Below are 19,742 nucleotides of genomic sequence, written 5' to 3' on the forward strand. Positions count from 1 at the left end.
AAGGGAAAGGGAAGGGAAGGAAAAAAGGAAGGGAAAGGGAAGGGAAGGAAAAAAGGAAGAGAAGGGGAAGGAATAAGGGGAGGAGAGCTGAAGGGAATAGAGAAAAGGGAAAGGGAAGGGAAGGGAAGGAGAGAGAGAGGACGAAAAAGGAGAGAAGGAAGGAAAGAATGGAGGAAAGGAGGGAGGGAAGGAAGGAGGGAGGCTGGATAAAATTATTCAAACATAAAAAAAAGGAAAGGAAATTAAAATTAGTTTTGAGTATACTGTTAAAATATAACACAATGCTTAAGTATAATGAAATAAAGTTTATATTTTACCATTTTTTTCTGCGATAGCTCCTAATGTATATAAGGCTGCTTCTTTTACCATGCTATGTTCACTTGACTTTGCAAGATTTTTTACAAACATCAAACCACCAATTTCCCGAAAATAAATACTTGCGTTACCTGTAGGATATGCAGAAAAAAACAAAATAGAAATGATATTTATTTTGATCATCCTTTCAGGGATAAAATAAATCACATGAAGAAAGTAACATATTATGTAGAATAACTGAGTGAAAGATAAAGAATATGCTTATTTGATATAACATAGATCTAAAGAACTAGAATCACAGATAAAAATTCACTATTATATCTTACTGTTTTGTTGACAAATTGAATGAATAGTGACCAAAGCTTCCTTTTGTGAAAAAGCATTGTCCATTTGATGCTTTAGACACTCCAATAGTAAGTTCAGGTCAGTCTTCATTTCTAAAGAACAAAAATGTCATTATTTTAAACGGTCTCTTTCAAAAACTAACCATTCGAACTTCACGTACTAAATACATACCTTTGGAATAGTCAACTTTTAAAGTAATAGGCATGTATTACTTTCATAAGCCAACAACCATGTATTTTTTAAAAGATGTTCTTTAAACAAAAGAATTTAAAATGAACTTCTTATAGTTCTTTGATTTTCCCTTTGCATAAGTATAGGAATAGAAAGTCCAAATATTATTCTCTTTAAGTAAAGCTACACTGGTTTAAATATCTGCCATTTAGGAAAAAAAGTGGATAAAAATGAAAATACAACATATGAGAATTTGTGAAATGCTACGAGAGCAGTATTTAGGATGAAAGGTCTCAAATCAATGATGTCAGCTCCCACCTGAAACCAGTGAAACTGAAAACAAATACAGAGGATGTTCTTCGAGAAGATCAATAAAACTAATAAATTTCTAGTCAGATGAATTAGGAAAAAAGGAGTAAAGACACAAATTACCAATATAAGAAATGAGAGAGATGGCATTACCACATTCTACAGATATTCAGAAGATATTAAGGGAGTACTATGCACAATTTCATACCTATAGATTCAACAACTTAGGTGAAATGACATCACCAAAATTCACCCAAGAAAAAGACAACTTGAATAGTCCTGTATCTATGAAAGAAGTTGAATTAAGTGTTAAAAACTTTTCCACCCAAAGAAAACTCTGGGTTCAGATGGTTTCATTTGTAAATTCTACCAAACATTTAAGGAATAATATAAATTCTACTCAAATTTTTCCAAGAGTTTAAGAGAAGGAATACTTCTCAACTTATTCTATGAGGCTGGTATTACCCTTATACCAAAATGGAAGCCATTAGAAAGAAAACTACAGGGGCCGGGCACGGTGGCTCAAGCCTGTAATCCCAGCACTTTGGGAGGCCGAGGCGGGTGGATCACGAGGTCAAGAGATCGAGACCATCCTGGTCAACATGGTGAAACCCCGTCTCTACTAAAGATACAGAAAATTAGCTGGGCATGGTGGCACATGCCTGTAGTCCCAGCTACTCGGGAGGCTGAGGCAGGAGAATTGCCTGAACCCAGGAGGCGGAGATTGCTGTGAGCCGAGATCGCGCCATTGCACTCCAGCCTGGGTAACAAGAGCGAAACTCCGTCTCAAAAAAAAAAAAAAAGAAAGAAAACTACAGACCAGTAACCCTCATGAAAATACAGGCAAAAAGTCTAAACAGTTGTAGCAAATTGCATCCAACAACATATTAAAATAAAAATACATCACAACTAAGTGGGTTTATTCCAGAAATGCAAGGTTATGATTTGAAAAAAAAAAAATCAATGTAACATAATAAGCTAAACAGGAAAACCTTTTGGTCATCTTAATAGATGTAAAAACAGCATCTGATAAAATTCAACATGCATTTCTTATTAAAGAAAAATATTCCACAAACTTGGTATAGAAAGCAACTTCCTCGACCTGGCAAAGTGCATCTACAGTTGAAAATCCTACAGCAAATATCATACCTAACAGGGAAAGACGAAATACCTTCTCTCTAAAACCAGATATAAGATAGAGATGTTTGCTCTCACCACTCTTTTTTTTTTTATTGCATTTTAGGTTTGGGGGTACAAGTGTGGAACGTGCAAGATAGTTGCATAGGTACACACATGGCAGTGTGTTTTGCTGCCTTTCTCCCCAGGCTATCCCTTCCCAGCCCCCCATCACTGTCCCTCCCCTATTCCCCACAATAGACCCCAGTGTGTAGTACCCCCTTCCCTGTGTGCATGTGTTCTCATTTTTCCTCACCCGCCTATGAGTGAGAATATGTGGTATTTCATTTTCTGTTCTTGTGTCAGTTTGCTGAGAATGATGTTTTCCAGATTCATCCATGTCCCTACAAAGGACACGAACTCATCATTTTTGATTGCTGCATAATATTCCATGGTGTATATGTGCCATATTTTCCCAGTCCAGTCTATCATCGATGGGCATTTGGGTTGGTTCCAGGTCTTTGCTATTGTAAACAGTGCTGCAATGAACATTCGTGTGCATGTGTCCTTATAGTAGAACGATTTATAGTCCTTCCGATATATACCCAGTAATGGGATTGCTGGGTCAAATGGAATTTCTATGTCTAAGGCCTTGAGGAATTGCCACAGTCTTCCACAATGGTTGAACTAATTTACACTCCCACCAACAGTGTAAAAGTGTTCCTATTTCTCCACATCCTCTCCAGCATCTGTTGTCTCCAGATTTTTTAATGATCGCCATTCTAACTGGCATGAGATGGTATCTCAATGTGGTTTTGATTTGCATCTCTCTAATGACCAGTGATGATGAGCATTTTTTCATATGTTTGTTGGCCTCATGTATGTCTTCTTTTGTAAAGTGTCTGTTCATATCCTTTGCCCATTTTTGAATGGGCTTGTTTTTTTTCTGTTTAAGTTCTTTGTAAATTCTGGATATCAGCCCTTTGTCAGATGGGTAAACTGCAAAAATGTTTTCCCATTCTGTTGGTTGCCGATTCACTCTAGTGACTGTTTCTTTTGCCGTGCAGAAGCTGTGGAGTTTGATTAGGTCCCATTTGTCTATTTTGGCTTTTGTTGCCAATGCTTTTGGTGTTTTGGTCATGAAGTCCTTGCCTACGCCTATGTCCTGAATGGTTTTGCCTAGATTTTCTTCTAGGGTTTTTATGGTGCCAGGTCTTATGTTTAAGTCTTTATTCCATCTGGAGTTAATTTTAGTGTTAAAGTGTCAGGAAGGGGTCCAGTTTCTGCTTTCTGCACATGGCTAGCCAGTTTTCCCAACGCCATTTATTAAACTTGGAATCCTTTCCCCATTCACAACTCCTATATAACATTGTCCCAAAGAGTCTAGTCAGTGTCATCAGATAAGAAAAAAGAAACAAAAGGCCCCCAAAGTGGCAAGAAAGTATTTGAATTTGCATACAACATGATCTACATAATTTGATGGAATCTACAGAAAGCTACTAGAATAAACAAACCAAGTTTTCCAGATAACTCTTTAATACATAAAAATAGATTGTAGAGTCAAGTGTTGCTTAATGATGGAGATACATTCTGAGAAATGCATTAGGTGATTCCATCATGGTATTAACATCATAGAGTGTACTTACACAAACCTAGAAGGTAGAGCTTATTATATATCTAGGCTGTATGGTATAGTTCTATTGCTCCTAGATTAAAACCTAAACAGCATGTTACAGTATTGAGTAATATAGTCAATTATAACACACTGACAAATTTTTGTATATCTAAACACATCTAAACATAGAAAAGCTATAATACAGTTTTTTTTTTTTGAGACGGAGTTTTGTTCGTTACCCAGGCTGGAGCGCAATGGCGCAATCTCGGCTCACGGAAACCTCCACCTCCTGGGTTCAAGCAATTCTCTTGCCTCAGCCTCCCAAGCAGCTGGGACTACAGGCATGCGCCACCATGCCCAGCTAATTTTTGTATTTTTAGTAGAGACGGGGTTTCATCATGTTGACCAGGATGGTCTCGATCTCTTGACCTCATGATCCACCCACCTCAGCCTCCCAAAGTGCTGGGATTATAGGCGTGAGCCACCGCACCCGGACTATAATATAGACTTTTTAAAAGGTACATCTAGAAGTTTCTCTGGGTGTATCAGTGAGTGAGTGGTGAGTGAATGTAAAGGCTTAGGGCATTACTGTACACTACCGTAGACTTTATAAACACTAAATTTAGGCTACTCAATTTATTTTTAAAATATCTTCAATAATAAAATAAACTTAGCTTATTGTAACTTCATCTAATTTTTTCTTTTCTTTTTGCTACTAATCATGCCACATTATTTTTAATTATGTACAAAGATCTAACATGTCACCCAGGGACCATTTCACCCACTGCTGTTTGGCTGCCAGTCTTTTGTTTCTCTTTTCAGCAATGGTGAGGCAGATACCCTTTCCTCGGGGAAGAGAAATCCATGGTTTATTGCCCTTGCCAATAACAAAAATGTTGGAAAGTCAAGTGGCAAAGCTGCTGCCATTGGCATCTTTCACATGAACGACATCAAAAGATCCAGGGTGCCTCTCTCTGTTGGTAATCACACCAATTCTTCCCAGGTTAGCACCTCCAGTCACCATACACAGGTTACCAGTGTCAAACTTGATTAAATCAGTAATCTTGCCAGTCTTGAAATCAATCTGAATGGTATCATTCACCTTGATGAGGGATCAGGGTAGCAGATGGTACGAGCATCATGAGTCACCAGATGAGGGATTCCTTTAGTGCTCACAAAGATTTTTCTCACTTTGCAAAACTTGTACTTGGCCTCCTCAGGTATAATACTATGGACAGCAAAGCTGTCATAGATCAGACAGAAATTGGTGTCATAGATCAGACAGAAATTCTCTCCTGTCTTGTAAATGCTAATGACATCCATGAATCCAGCGGGGTAGGTTATATCAGTTCAGACCTTGCCATTGATCTTAATGAACTGCTGCATGCAAATCTTCTTTACTTCATCTCCTGTCAGGGCATACTTAAGTCTGTTCCTTAGGAAAATGATGAAGGGGAGACACTCTTTCAACTTGTGAGGACCCGTGGATGGATGAGGAACAAACACATTGGTCAATTTATCCAGCATCCAATGCTTTGGAGCTGCTTCCTGCTTCAGATGCTTCTTGGGACCACAAGCCATGGCTGTGTTAGGCAAGAAAAGAGGACCTCTGACTTCCAGTATGCATAGAAATTGGTACCAGAGACTATGCACACCGGATATCCCAGCTAATTTTTTTTTAAGAGATAGGGTCTCACTATGTTGCCCAGGCTGGTCTCAAACTCCTGGCCTCAAGCAATCCTCCCATATTGGCCTCCCAAAGCACTGGGATTACAGGTGTGAGCCATTATGCCTGGCCTATTTTTATTGTTTTAAACGTTATTAAAACTAAGACACAAACATACACATTAGCATAGGCCTAACAGGGTCAAGATCATCAATATGACTGTCCTTCACTTCCATATCTTGTCCCACTAGAAAGTCTTCAGGGCACTATCACGCATGGAACTGCGGTATTTATAACAATGCCTTCTTCTGGAATACCTCCTGAAGGACCTGCCTGAGGCTGTTTTACAAACTTTTTTGTGTATTATTAAAAGCAGTATATTCTAAAACAACAATAAATAGTGTAGTAAATACATAAACCAGTAAGACAGTCATTATCAGGTATTATGTACTGTAATAATTGGATGTGCTATAGTTTTACACAACTGGTAGTATGGTAGGTTTGTTTACACCAGCATCACCACAAACATTATGAGTAATGTGTTGCACTACTGCATGATAGGAATTTTTCAGTTCCATTATAATCTTATGAGACCACTGTCCTATATGAGGTCTGTTGTTGACTGAAACATCATTATGCATCACAGGACTATATTTTTAGATACTAGCAATAGACAAACGGAAATTGAAAATTTAAAAACCATTCCATTCCAATAGTATTAAAGATATGAAATACTTAGGGATAAATTGACAACAGAGGTGAATGAGACATACACCAAAAACTAAAAAATACTGCTGAGAGAAATTAGAGACGACCAAAATAAATGCCATTATATACCATGTTCATGGGTCAAAAGACTAAATATTGTTAAGATGTCAATTCTTCCCAAATTAGTCTATAGACTCAATGCAATCCCAGCAGGGGTGTGTGTGTGTGTGTGTGTGTGTGTGTGTGTGTGTGTGTAAATTGACAAGCTGATGCCAAAATTCATATGGAAATGCAAAAACCCTACAATAACCAGACAACATGGAAAGATAAGTATAAAGCCTAAGTATAAATCTGGCTAACTCTACCAGATTTCAAGCCTTTAAAAACCTACAGTAGTCCAGACACAGTAGCTTATGCCTTTAGGAGGCTAAGGCAGGCAAATCACTTGAGGTCAGGAGTTTGAGACCAGCTTGGCCAACATGATGAAACCCCATCTCTACTAAAAAATACAAAAATTAGCTAGTTGTGGTGATGCGTGCCTGTAATCCCAGCTACTCAGGAGGGTGAGGCAGGAGAATCCCTTAAAAGTGGAAGTTGTAGTGAGCCAAGATTGTACTGCTGTACTCCATTCAGTCTGGGCAACAGAATGAGACACCATCTCAAAAAAAGAAAACTAAAACCTACAGCAATAGAAAGAGTGTGGCACTGGCATTAGCATAGACAAAAAGATCAATGAAACAGAACAGTAGAGAAATAAACCTATACAAAAAAACCCATGACTTTTTACAAAGGCATTGCTAACAAATAGGGTTGTAACAACTGGATATCCATACTCAAAACAACAGCATCCAAAAACTCTTGAATTCATACTTCACATCACATACAAAAATCAACTCAAAATGGAATGCATATCTAAATGTAAAATCTAAAATTGAAACTTTTTTTTTTTGAGAGGGAGTCTCACTCTGTTGTCCAGGCTGGACTGCAGGGGTGCCATCTCAGCTCACTGCAACCTCCACCTCCCAGGTTCAAGCGATTCTCCTGCCTTAGCCTCCCAAGTAGCTGGGACTACAGGCACCCACCACCATGCCCAGCTAATTTTTGTATTTTTAGTAGAGACGGGGTTTCAGCATGTTGTCCAGGCTGGTCTCGAACTCCTGACTTCAGGTGAGCTGCCCACCTCGGTCGCCTGAAGTGCTGGGATTATAGGTGTGAGCCACTGCACCCGCCTAGAACTATAAATGTTAATTCAAGCTTTATTCCAAAATCTATATACAATTTGACTTAAATTCTTAAAATCAAGAGAGGAAATTGTTTTAAGACTATAGTAAAGAATTTTATAGGAAAATAGTTGTGTATTGTTTGCTGTTTAGTTATAAACAAAAGGTTTACATTTTGATAAGGCTTGATATATCTATGTAGCCATGCAAGTATAAACAAATCAAGATAGTGAATGTATCTTCCTGCTCCTTTGTAATCCCTCCCTTCCATGCTTTCCTGAAGCCTCTTTTCTCAAGCACCCACTGATCTGCCTTCTGTTACTATAGACTAGTTTGCATTTTTTCAGCACATGGAATCATACAATATGTATTCTATTTTGTGTGGCTTCTTTCACGCAGCATAATTATTTTGAGATTCATCTGTGTTGGTGCAGGCATCTATAATTCCTTTTTATTCCTAAGTATTCCATTGTATAGTTATGCCATGATTTGCTTATCCATTCATCTGCTGATGGACATTTTGGTTGCTTACACTTCTCAGCTATTACATATAATGGTGCTATGAACATTTGTATGGACATATCTCTCCCCTTTTAAGGGTAAACACTTAGGAGTGGAATGGCTGAATCAAGTGGTAGGTACACATTAACAATTTATGAAACTGCTGAACTGTCTTTCAAAGTCTTTGTACCATCTTACATATTTAGCAGCAGTATATGAGAGTTCCAGTTCCTTCACGTCCTTGCTAACATACAAAATGATCAGTCATAAATTTTAGTCATTCTAGTGGGCATGTAATGGCATCTCCTTGTGGTTTTTATTTTGTTCTTTTTGTTTTGAGACGGAGTCTCACTCTGTCACCAGGCTGGAGTGCAGAGGTGCGATCTCAGCTCACTGCAACCTCTGCCTCCCAGGTTCAAGTGATTCTCCTGCCTCAGCCTCCCAAGTGGCTGGGATTACAGGCACCCACCACCATGCCTGGCTAGTTTTTTGTATTTTTAGTAGAGATGAGATTTCACCATGTTGGCCAGGCTGGTCACAAACTCCTGACTCAGGTAATTCACCTGCCTCAGCCTCCCAAAATGCTGGGATTACAGGCGTGAGCCACTGCGCCCATCCTGGTTTTATTTTTGAGACAGAGTCTCACTCTGTCGCTCAAGCTGGTGTGCAGTGGCACAGTCTTGGCTCACTGCAACCTCTGCCTCCCAGGCTCAAGTGATTCTCCTACCTCAGCCTCCCAAATAGCTGGGATTACAGGTGTGTGCCACCACACCCAGCTAATCTTTTTGTATTTTAGTAGAGATGGGGTTTCACCATGTTGCCCCGGGTGGTTTTGAACTACTGAGCTCAGGCAATCCATCTGCCTTGGCCTCCCAAAGTGCTGGGATAACAGGGATGAGCCACCTCACATGGCTATAGTCTCACTCTTGAAAGAAATTCAACTGCCAATTTATTTCAATGAATTAATTCATGACAAAATTTGTTAGTGAAAAACGATAGTAAAAAGTTATCACTAAGTTGTTTTCACAATAACAAATATTTATTTGTCATTAGACACTATAAGAAGGTAAGTTTGGCCAGGCATGGTGGCTCACACCTGTAATCCCTGCACTTTGGGAGGCCGAGGTGGGTGGATTACCTGAGGTCAGGAGTTCAAGACCAGCCTGACCAACATGGAGAAACCCCATCTCTACTAAAAATACAAAATTAGCCAGGTGTGATGGTGCATGTCTGAAATACCAGCTACTTGGGAGGCTGAGGCAGGAGAATAGCTTGAACCTGGGAGAGGTTGCAGTAAGCCGAGATCACGCCATTATACTCCAGCCTGGGCAACAAGAGTAAAACTCCATCAGGCACAGTCACGCCTGTAATCCCAGCACTTGAGGAGGCTGAGGTGGGCAGATCCATGAGGTCAGGAGTTGGAAACCAGCCTGGCCAACATAGTGAAACTCGGTCTTTACTAAAGATACAAAAAATTAGCCAGGGGTGGTGGCGTGTACCTGCAACACCAGCTACTTGGAAGGCTGAGGCAAAAGAATTGCTTGAACCTGGGAGGCAGAGGTTGCAGTGAGCCAAGATTGGGCCACTGCAATCCAGCCTAAGCAACAGGGCCAGACTCTGTCTCAAAAAAAAAAAAAAAAAAAGAGCAAAACTTCATTTCAAAAGTTTGACTCTATGGATACCGATAAGCCACATCAACAACATGCCAAATAATTTTTTTTTTTTTTTTGAGATGGAGTCTCACTCTGTTACCCAGGCTGGAGTGCAGTAGTGTAATCTCAGCTCACTGCAACCTCTGCCTCCTGGTTTCAAGTGATTCTCCTGCCTCAGCCTCCTGAGTAGCTAGGATTTCAGATGCACACCACCACGCCTGGCTAATTTTTGTATTTTTAGTAGAAATGGGGTGTCACTATGTTGGTCAGGCTGGTCTGAAATTCTTGACCTCAGGTGATCCGCCTGCCTTGGTCTCCCAAAGTGCTGGGATTACAGGTGTGAGCCACCACAGCTGGGTGCCAAAGAAAACTTTTGATGGAGCATAGTGATTTTCAATTCTAGGCACAATGCAGGCAGGATACAAGAAACTTTTTTTTTTTTTTTTTTAAGAACAGAGTCTCACTGTATCACCCAGGCTGGAGTGCAGTGGTACAATTACAGAGCACTGCAGCCTCAACCTCCTGGGCTTAAGGAATCCTCCCACCTCAGCCTACCAAGTAGCCAGGACTACAAGTACATGCCACCGTGCCTGGCTAATTTTTCTATTTTTTGTATAAACGGGGTTTTGCCATGTTGCCCAGGCTGGTCTCAAACTCCTGAGCTCAAGCCATCCTCCTGCTTTGGCCTCCCAAAATGCTGGGATTACAAGTGTGAGCTACCATGCCTGGTCTGCAAGAAACTTCTTTACGTACTCCTCCATTCTCTTCTGTACGCCTTTCTCATACTTTGATATCTCCTATCGTAATCCTTCCCTTCCCAGCCAAAACATCTCCTGACATCACAACTATCATGTTTCACCTTGGTTTTTATCTTCTCTAGGCAAAGTAACCTAGCTCCTTCAATAATTCCTGAAGAAAATAAACAAGCAAATACTGAAGTGAATACAAAAAAACATAAGCAATCAAAGAAAATTTGCTAATTGGATTTAAAATTTTAAACCTTTATACTTCAAAAGACACTATCGAGAATACGGAACAAAAGCCCAGTCTGGAAGAGAATATCTGAAAATATTGTTATCCAAATAAAATAGGGAGCTTGTGTTCAGAACAGATAAAGAATGCTTAAAATGCAATACTAAAATGACAATCTAAAGTGTGGAATGGATTTGAGTAGACATCTGTCCAAAGAACATAGAGTGCCAATAAGTATATGAAAAGATGCTCAACATCACCAGTCATTAGGCAAATGCAAATCAAAAACACAATTAGATACCACTTCACCCTGTTGCTAAACAATTGACTGATAAGAGCTGATGGATAAATACTCTTCACCCTTTGGGGTGGGATGACTCTCAGGGACATAACTCTAAATGGGCTCCCGAGTTTCCCAACAGGCTTAAGCTCCAGTTACCCATAATAATAATATATTTGATAACACACTCTGTCTTCTTTTTCCTATCTCATTTCCCCACTTTCCAGCCATTGTTTCCTGGGATCACTTTATGAAAAAAAAGTACTTGCACTCAAATCCTTACCTCACAGTCTACTTCTGGGAGCAACCTAAAGACTTAAAGTGGAAGAGAGTGAGATGTGGGACTGAGGTTGGAGGTTTCATAAATGGTTTGAGAGGGTAATCACCAACAGTTTTCCCCTGTCTCTCCAGTTTTTAACTTCTCCCTTTTCAGAATCTCCATTCCCTCTTCAGAAATTATCCTGTCTTTTTTTTTTTGAGACGGAGTTTCGCTCTTGTTACCCAGGCTGGAGTGCAATGGCGCGATCTCAGCTCACCGCAACCTCTGCCTCCTGGCTTCAGGCAATTCTCCTGCCTCAGCCTCCTGAGTAGCTGGGATTACAGGCACGTGCCACCATGCCCAGCTAATTTTTTGTATTTTTAGTAGAGACGGGGTTTCACCATGTTGACCAGGATGGTCTCTATTTCTTGACCTTGTGATCCACCCGCCTTGGCCTTCCAAAGTGCTGGGATTACAGGCATGAGCCACGGTATCCTGTCTTTTATAACACCTTCCTGACATTATAACTTCCCCCTAGCTATTGCCACAGAGCTTACTATGCATTTATTTATCTATTTATGAATGAACGACAGGGTCTTGTTCTGTCACCATGACTTAAGTGGAGTGGTGTGATCATGGCTCACTGCAGCCTTGACCTCCCAGGCTCAAGTGACCCTCCCACCTCAGCCTCCCAAGCAGCTGGCACTACAGGCATGTACCAAAGCACCTGGTTAATTTTTAATTTTTTTTGTAGAGACAAGGTCTCACTCACTGTGTTGCCCAATTTTGTCTCAAACTCCTGGGCTCAAGTGATCCCCCACTTTGGCCTCCCAAAGTGCTAGGATGACAGGAGTGAGCCAACCACGCCTGGCCAATTATGTATCTTTAGTCAAGCTTTTAAAGAGTAAGCCAATTCATTCATACTGTGTGTCTTCAGATCTTAATCTTAATTCCAGTCATACCTAAACAGACTGCAATCTGACTAAAATCTATTAAGTTTACTGTTAATATAACAAATAACATCCTAAATGCAAAATGCAGTAGAAAATTGAGTCCTCATCTGTGGCATTTGACATTTTAGGCTCTTAAGCAACCTCTTTCCCATGAAGCATTAGGTTCTGATTTCACCTTTTTGAAATGTTTTTCTTAGACTTTTTTAAAGAACTCTCTTCCTCAGCTAAAACTTTATGTGATGGTATATATTAATGAACACTATTCTCTATCCCTTTTAACTTCTTCCATGCCCATGGATTCAATTGTTCATCTTTCTGGGAACAATTCTGAAATCTGTACTTCCAGGCATACTTTGATGATGGTCCTCTCAAGTTCCCACTATTCTTGTATACACTGACATTAAATCAACTATCATGTGATATTTGAATTATCAGTATGTCTTTTCTCATTAGAATGTCAGTTTCCTAAAGCCAGAAATTATGTGACAGGCACAGAGTTGCGCTCAATATTTATGTAAATGGCTGAAAGATTCTTTCATTTCCTGGATCCTGTCAGATAATCTACAGTATTATCTAGCAAATACAAAACTAATTGCAGATATATGATCCATCAATTTCTCACCTTGTGTTTTCTTTGTGTCTTCACTTTCCATGCTTGTCTGTATTCTTTTTCCTTATATTTCATCTATAAGACAAAGGTATTTTCTCAATTTAAATCAATGTTTGAGAATGCCAAAGATATAAATATAAAGGGGTGGGAAACATTGTTTTCCTGAAGCCAAAAGACCAGGGAACTACAACTTTTAAAATAATAATTAAATGTAATTAACTTAGTTGAATAATAAGTTGAATCTGCAACTTATTAGATGTGTGATAAGTTGAATCTGCACCTTATTAATTGTGTAATATCAAGCAAGTTGATTAAATTCTTTGAGGCTCTGTATCCTCATCTGTAAAATAGCAATGATATTCCTATTTCACAGAGTTGTTACAATTACATTTAAAACATACATCAATGCAACTGGCATTTTTAAGCACTATATGCATGTAACAAATTTTATTAAGCAAATGAATGATTGGGTGCCTGGATTCTGGTCCCATTTCCTTCTTCTTTTTTTTTTTTTTTTTTTTTTTTGAGACAGCAGGGTCTCACTCCGATGCCCAGGCTGGAGTGCAGTGGTTTGATCATGATTGAGTGCAGCCTTGACCTCCCAGTCTCAGGTGATCCTCCAGCCTCCAGAGTAGCTAAAACTACAGGCACATGCCACCACACTTGGCTAATTTTGTGTATTTTTTGTAGAGATGGGGTTTTACCATATTGCCCAGGCTGGTCACAAACTCCTGGGCTCAAGCAATCCACATACCTTAGCCTCCCAAAGTGCTGGGATTACCGGTGTGAGCCCCCACACCCAGCTCTCACTTTCTTCTTATTTTTCTCATGAAAATATTCATCTCATAGTTTCAGATTAGGGACCCCTCTACCAATGAGAGGTTTAAAAACACACACACACTTTTCAGATTGGCCTTTCTCTTCACAAGCTAAATACTAAATTAACAACCCATGAGTATTTTCAACATGGTATAGTGAAATGGGATCTCACTGTGCTGTCCAGGCTGGTCTCCCAACTCCTAAGCTCAAGCAATCCACCCATCTCAGCCTCTCAACAGTGTTGGGATTAAACAGTTGAGCCACCATGCCCAGCCCAGAAGCATTTTTAAAATAACTGGCAACTCTGATATGGCCTCTCACATACCTTACTTTTTAAAATCCTAAACTGATTAGTTAGAAAAATGTCTCAGAGTCCAGTTAACTTCTCAGGGCAAAAAAATCAGGATTCACAGAACTCTAAAATTCTTATTCATTCCAACACTATGTTGTTAAAGAGAGATATCCAATTATCCATTTATAGAGCAAGACCTTGTCTCAAAAAGAAAAAAAAAAAAAAAAAGAAAATTCCTAAGCACAAAGAAATGTTTAAAGAAATAACAATTTAACAATCTTTTATAAAGTAGTATACAAATGTACAGGTATATTATTTTTGCATTTTTATAATGAGGCAGGGTCTCAATCTGTCACCCAGGCTGTAGTGCAGTGGCATGATCTTGGCTTACTGCAGCCTCAAACCCCTGGGCTCAAGTGATCCTCCTGCCTCAGCATTCCGAGTAGCTGAGACTACAGGCGGATACCACCATTAATTTTTTTGTTTTATTAATTTTTAAATATTTTTTGAAGAGACAGGGATTTTGCTATGTTGCCCAGTCTGGTCTTGAATTCCTGGCTCCAAGTGATCCACCCATCTTGGCCTCTCAAAGAGCTGAGATGACAGGCATGAGTCACCATGCCTGGCCCATTTTTTAACCTAAATATTACATTAAAATAGAAATAGCTATTTTATGATAAATCCACAGGATAGGATATTACAAGAATATTCACATTTACTAGAAATGGTCAATGGCAAAGAAAAATGCTTACATTACAGAGTTAACCAAAAAGTAGATTAAACTCAATTTAATCTACAGTATGATCCCAATTAGATAGAGGTAAACATAAAATAAGTCTGGCTAGAAAGATGACAATAGTAACACTTGTTTTTAGCAGGTGGTTCTATGGGTTTTATCCAACTATTTTCTATTTTTCATAATTTTTATAATAACAACAGTATCTAACATTCAGTAAATATCTATTGAGGTTAGGCTCTGTTCTTTACACCTTACGAATATTCTTTTTAGTCTTCACGATAACCTTATGAGGGAATTATAAGGATGAAGATACGTGAGGCAAGGGCAAATAATTTGACAAAGTTCAAATTGCTAGTAAGTGTCAGAGTTAAAATGGGAACCAAGAAAATTTGAGGCAAGGGCCTATACTCTTATCCTCTCTTATACTGTCTCCCGTATATAAATATATATTGTTTTTAAACAAATGGGTTAAGATTTAGAAAAGATTATAAATTTTAAAAAATGAACTCTTTAAAAAATGGACAATTGTTATCATATATGGATGTTTTTGTTTCGTGGATGACTTTAAGGGCTATTTCCTTAATTTTAATTATCCAATCTATTCTGTTTTTAATATAATTTTTAAGAGAGGAGTAATGTATAATTTTTAAACCTAAATGCTTTGAAATAAAAACTGACCACCCACACTACCTGTTTTCTCCCTTTGTTTTTATACTTTTTTCTTAATAAAGGGTTACTTTGCACAATAAGATAGTTTGCCAAGTACCTGGGAGCATTAACACAAGTCATCTATGTACTTGCGAAGTGCTTAAAAACACCCATAGCAAAGGGCAAGTTATAGCTTTCAAGAGGTTGATAATCATAAAATTTTAAATTATAAAAAAAGTATAGGCCGGGCACGGTGGCTCAAGCCTGTAATCCCAGCACTTTGGGAGGCCGGGGCGGGTGGATCACGAGATCAAGAGATGGAGACCATCCCGGTCAACATGGTGAAACCCCGTCTCTACTAAAAATACAAAAAATTAGTTGGGCATGGTGGCGTGTGCCTGTCATCCCAGCTACTCAGGAGGCTGAGGCAGGAGAACTGCCTGAAGCCAGGAAGCTGAGGTTGCGGTGAGCCGGGATCCCGCCATTGCACTCCAGCCTGGGTAACAAGAGTGAAACTCCATCTCAAAAAAAAAAAAAGTTATATTCTCAAGAACAAAAGCACCTGCCATATAAAGCAGATTACGAAGTGCTTTCAGTAATTTAGTGAATATAGGTACTGTCACAAACAAGGAGATTTCAAAATTCTTTACTGTATTCTCAGAGGAAAAAGGGTTTTTTTCTGGATAACAGAAAGAACCTCTCCCATTTACACATTTCACTCAATCGATTCCCCAAAACAGTACTGTTAACTTAAATTCAAATTTCAGTAAGAAAAGTAGCTGAACATTATTGTTTACCTGATTTAGGAAATGTATATCAAAAGTTTTTAGCAGACAGGGCAAAGTAGCTCGCACCTGTAATCCCAGCACTTTAGGAGGCCAAGGTGGGTGGATGACTTCAGGCCAGGAGTTCGAGACCAGCCTGGCCAAGATGGTGAAACCCCGTCTCTATCAAAGAAAAGTATAAAGATTAGGTGGGCGCCGTCAGGCACCTGTAATCCCAGCTACTCAGGAGGCTGAGGCAGGAGAGTTGCTTGAGCCCAGGAGGTGGAAGTTGCAGTGAGCCGAGATCAACCTAGGTAATGGTGGGAGACTTTGTCTCAAAACAAATAAATAAATTAATTAATTAAAGAAAGCTTTTTTTTCGAAACAGTCTTGCTCTGTAGCCCAGGTTGGAGTTGAGCGGCACGATACCAGCTCACTGCAACCTCCACCTCCCGGGTTCAAGCGATTCTCCTGCCTCAGTCTCCCAAGTAGCTGGGATTACAGGGGCCCGCCACCACACCCGGTCAAGAAAGCTTTTTGAAATCGAAATTTTATCCCAAGATACCAGAAGGATAAATGGTATCTTTTTGTGTAAGGCTGGCAGGACTGATAATCCCACCACTAAATTGTTGTCCGTGGATACCCGGCTTGGAATTATATACAGCAAAAATACCCTCTAAAGAAGAGACAAGAAAGAAAGGGCAAATTGTTTTCAATGGTTTAAACAGATTGAGAAATAACAGTCACTCAGGTCCCAGAAAAGGCACTGAGGGTACCAGGAGTCAGCTGGCTTTACAATATGAAACCCTCCCCCGCGCCTCCCGCCAAGAGCATAAATCCTCAGGGCCTCCTCCTGGGTTCCATGGGTGACAGGCAACCTTTCCAAGGCGGGAGCACTCACCCCGCGGCCAACTCACCTACAGAGTTGGAAGAATTCCTTGTGCAGCGCTTAGGTGGCCCCTCCAGGCTCCTCTCCGACCAGGGCTCGCAAGTCCTGCGCGGGAGCAGGGCACTGGTTGGCGGCGCGGGCCACTCGGGCCATCAGCCCCCTCAGCAGGCCCTCCCCACTCAGGTGCTGTGGGACGCGCGGCCCGGCCCTGACTCTGAGAAACTACCTCACCGGTGGGTCCCACCGTCTCCACACATCAGAGTCACGTGGGGAGGAGCCTAGGTAGTCGGACGTGAATTCGGGGCGAATACTGCCAGGCTCTACACACCTCTAAATGGTGCGTGATAAATGTCTCTTCCCGCCAAGGGCTGTGGGGACTACAGCCGGGGCCTGGCACCTGCCCATAAGGGCCCTTCCCCCAACTCTACCCTTCTCCTCATGTGGGCTAACAAGGGCCTGACGAGGCAGTAGGGCCTCCTGGCCGGCCCAACCCGCCTTCCACAGGCACTAACATACGGAGTTTTCAGGAGCAGTAAGGCAGGACCCGAACGCGCAGGAGGGAACCTGACCTCTACCCTCCCACGACGGCGTTCGCCCTTTCTTCCTCACTGCCCACTGCCACGACGCCCAACGGCTTTCCCGCCCAGCCGTCCAGGCTCACGTCCGGGGGCGGGACTTCCGGGAGGCATCCCTGTCATCCCTATGCAGAGTCTAATTGCCTCCGCAGGTGCCCCAGGTTGCCAATGGCAAGGGAGTGGCCGGCGTCCAGATGCAGGGTTTTTAGAAAAGTTACAATTTGAAAGAGAAGTCTAATCTCACAGTTCCTGGTTTTTAGGGTTTTTACTTCAGAGGAGCATTAGCCCCAAAGTTAGGGAACCGTGAGCGCGGTTGACTAGGCCTGGGTCTGGGACGGTGGCCGCAAGGCGCTCGGCGGCGAAGCCTCAACTTCCCCTCTGCCTGGCACCTGTATTTTGCACTGTGCCTTCTCCCTTTTGTTGGGCACCCCGCTGATGGTCACCGCAGCCCCACAGAGGCAGCCAGGCCTCCAACAAATCAGGGGACCTCCGGAGTTCAGTCCAGACGCCCTTTTCCGCGCCTGGACCAAAGGATCAGAGTGGGGCCCAGGCTAAGGCCTGTCCCTTGCCTCCTCTGCCATTAAAATGCAGCCCACGGGACGGCTAGGCGATGGAGGAGTGAGGAATGCCCCCGATACGGTGAAGAACAGCTAAAGAAGGGCTGACACATCAGGGCCCAGAACACCAAGTGCCTGTAAAGTACCCTCGCAAATCGAACAGGTTCTCACTTAGGAGACGCTGGCCTCAGAGACAGCTGCAGGAAGGTTGCCCTAGGGTACTGAGAGCCATGCAGCACGGACCACATGCCTCAGCCATAAATATTAACACATCAAGCCTGAAACCGGACACTGCCCCACCTTCTGGATTTCCCCTCTGTTTACATCTACTACTTCCTTTTCTTTTGTCCTCTAATATGCTGGTGAATGCTAATAGTCCCACGTGAGTTTTCTTTAAAATGAAATTTACAAGCATATATAGGGGTCCGGGCATGGTGGCTCACGCCTATAATCCCAGCACTTTGGGAGGCCGAGGCGGGTGGATCACGAGGTCAGGAGTTCAAGACCAGCCTGGCCAACACAGTGAAACCCCGTTTCTTTAAAAAAGAAAAGAGAAAGTATAAATAATTTGAGTGGAACGACCCCACAAAATTTTTTTTTAATTGCATTTTAGGTTTTGGGGTACATGTGAAGAACATGCAAGACAGTTGCATAGGTACACACGTGGCAGTGTGATTTGCTGCCTTCCTCCCCTTCACCTATATCTGACATTTCTCCCCTTGCTATCTCTCCACAACTCCCCACCTCCCGCTGTCCCTCCCTTATTCCCCCCAACAGACCCCAGTGTGTAGTGCTCCCCTCCCTGTGTCCATGTGTTCTCATTGTTTAACACCTGACCCCATAAAATTTAAAGAAGTAGGTGTAAGCAGCCAAAACTCAAGTTAGTTAAGACAACACTACATACAAGGGAATGGTCTTGTTTTCTGTAAAAACTACATATTCAGAAATAATTTCTTTTTAAATTCTATTTGTTTTAACAAATGATGGTCATAAAATGTCCGTAGCTAACATTTGCACATGGCTTACATTCATTATTGAAGACGGTAAGAAAAAAATTTTTTTAACTATCTCTAATAAAACACAAGAGATAATCTGTGGCAAGTAACTTTGAAATAGCAAGCCAATATTGATGCTCAATGAGAAATGGATAGGATTCATTTTCTAGGAAAATGACTGTCTCCTTTCCCCTCCTCACAAAGAACAAGACTACATTATTACAAATGAGAAAAAATGTTTATTAAGGAAACAATTTAGCAGCTCTCCTTTAGAATTTTACAGACCAAAGCACAACCCAAAGGCAATTACAGTTTCAATCATTAACGCACCGTCTAAGGTGCTTACTCTACAACTGGAAAGTTGCTGAAGTTTGTGACATGCCACTGTAAATGTAAGTATTATTAAAAATTACAAATTGTTTGGTGATTATTTTGATGACCTCTTGAGCAGCAACTCCTGAAAGGAAAAAGGAGAAATGCAAATCTTTGAAAAGAGTGATCAAGAATTATATATAAATACTCAATTCGATAAAGAAATCTTTCCTTTTCAAAAGCAAAAGTGTTTGAAAGTGACTCAAAACAGATGCAGTTAGCTTACTGATTCGTATCAACATAAAAGCCTATAATTCTTTTTGTTATTAAAGGAAATCTAAATAGTAGTGTGATTGGCCAAACTTCAAAAGATACACACAGGCATAAAAGATTCTCAAAGGACACCATTCTGCTGCATTTTAATTTTATCTTATATCTCTTTAACTTTTATAATAAAAAA

General features: G+C 40.8%; 2 protein-coding genes and 1 pseudogene across 17 annotated transcripts in view; all 3 read right to left on the reverse strand.

Moving 5' to 3' along the window:
• TERB1 (telomere repeat binding bouquet formation protein 1) overlaps positions 1-17,492 on the reverse strand; it is a 52,627-nt gene extending 35,135 nt beyond the window's left edge. For 6 of the 11 annotated variants that reach the window (XM_078357370.1, XM_035282706.3, XM_078357373.1 and 3 more), the window contains exons 1-5: positions 16,872-17,492; positions 15,988-16,137; positions 12,705-12,767; positions 642-752; positions 318-446 (exon numbers count right to left, since the gene is read on the reverse strand). In XM_078357370.1, coding sequence (XP_078213496.1) covers positions 318-446; positions 642-752; positions 12,705-12,735 — 271 coding nt within the window. In that variant the 5' untranslated portion in view covers positions 12,736-12,767; positions 15,988-16,137; positions 16,872-17,492. The remainder of the gene's footprint in view (positions 1-317; positions 447-641; positions 753-12,704; positions 12,768-15,987; positions 16,138-16,871) is intronic. The other 5 variants (XM_035282704.3, XM_035282705.3, XM_078357372.1 and 2 more) reach the window with 5 other exon arrangements.
• LOC144580517 (small ribosomal subunit protein eS4, X isoform-like) lies at positions 4,479-5,586 on the reverse strand (annotated as a pseudogene).
• Positions 17,493-19,189: 1,697 nt separating the features above from the next.
• The window catches only part of NAE1 (NEDD8 activating enzyme E1 subunit 1), a 28,280-nt gene continuing 27,727 nt past the window's right edge, over positions 19,190-19,742 (reverse strand). For all 6 annotated transcript variants that reach the window (XR_008478208.2, XM_008986010.5, XM_054248681.2 and 3 more), the window contains one exon: positions 19,190-19,427. Coding sequence is in view for 5 of the 6 variants with exons in the window: in XM_008986010.5 (XP_008984258.1) it covers positions 19,318-19,427 (110 nt within the window). In the remaining variant the exon portion in view is untranslated. The remainder of the gene's footprint in view (positions 19,428-19,742) is intronic.

This window comes from Callithrix jacchus, chromosome 20 (genome assembly GCF_049354715.1).
Source record: "Callithrix jacchus isolate 240 chromosome 20, calJac240_pri, whole genome shotgun sequence".
Classification (NCBI taxonomy): Eukaryota; Metazoa; Chordata; class Mammalia; order Primates; family Cebidae; genus Callithrix; species Callithrix jacchus.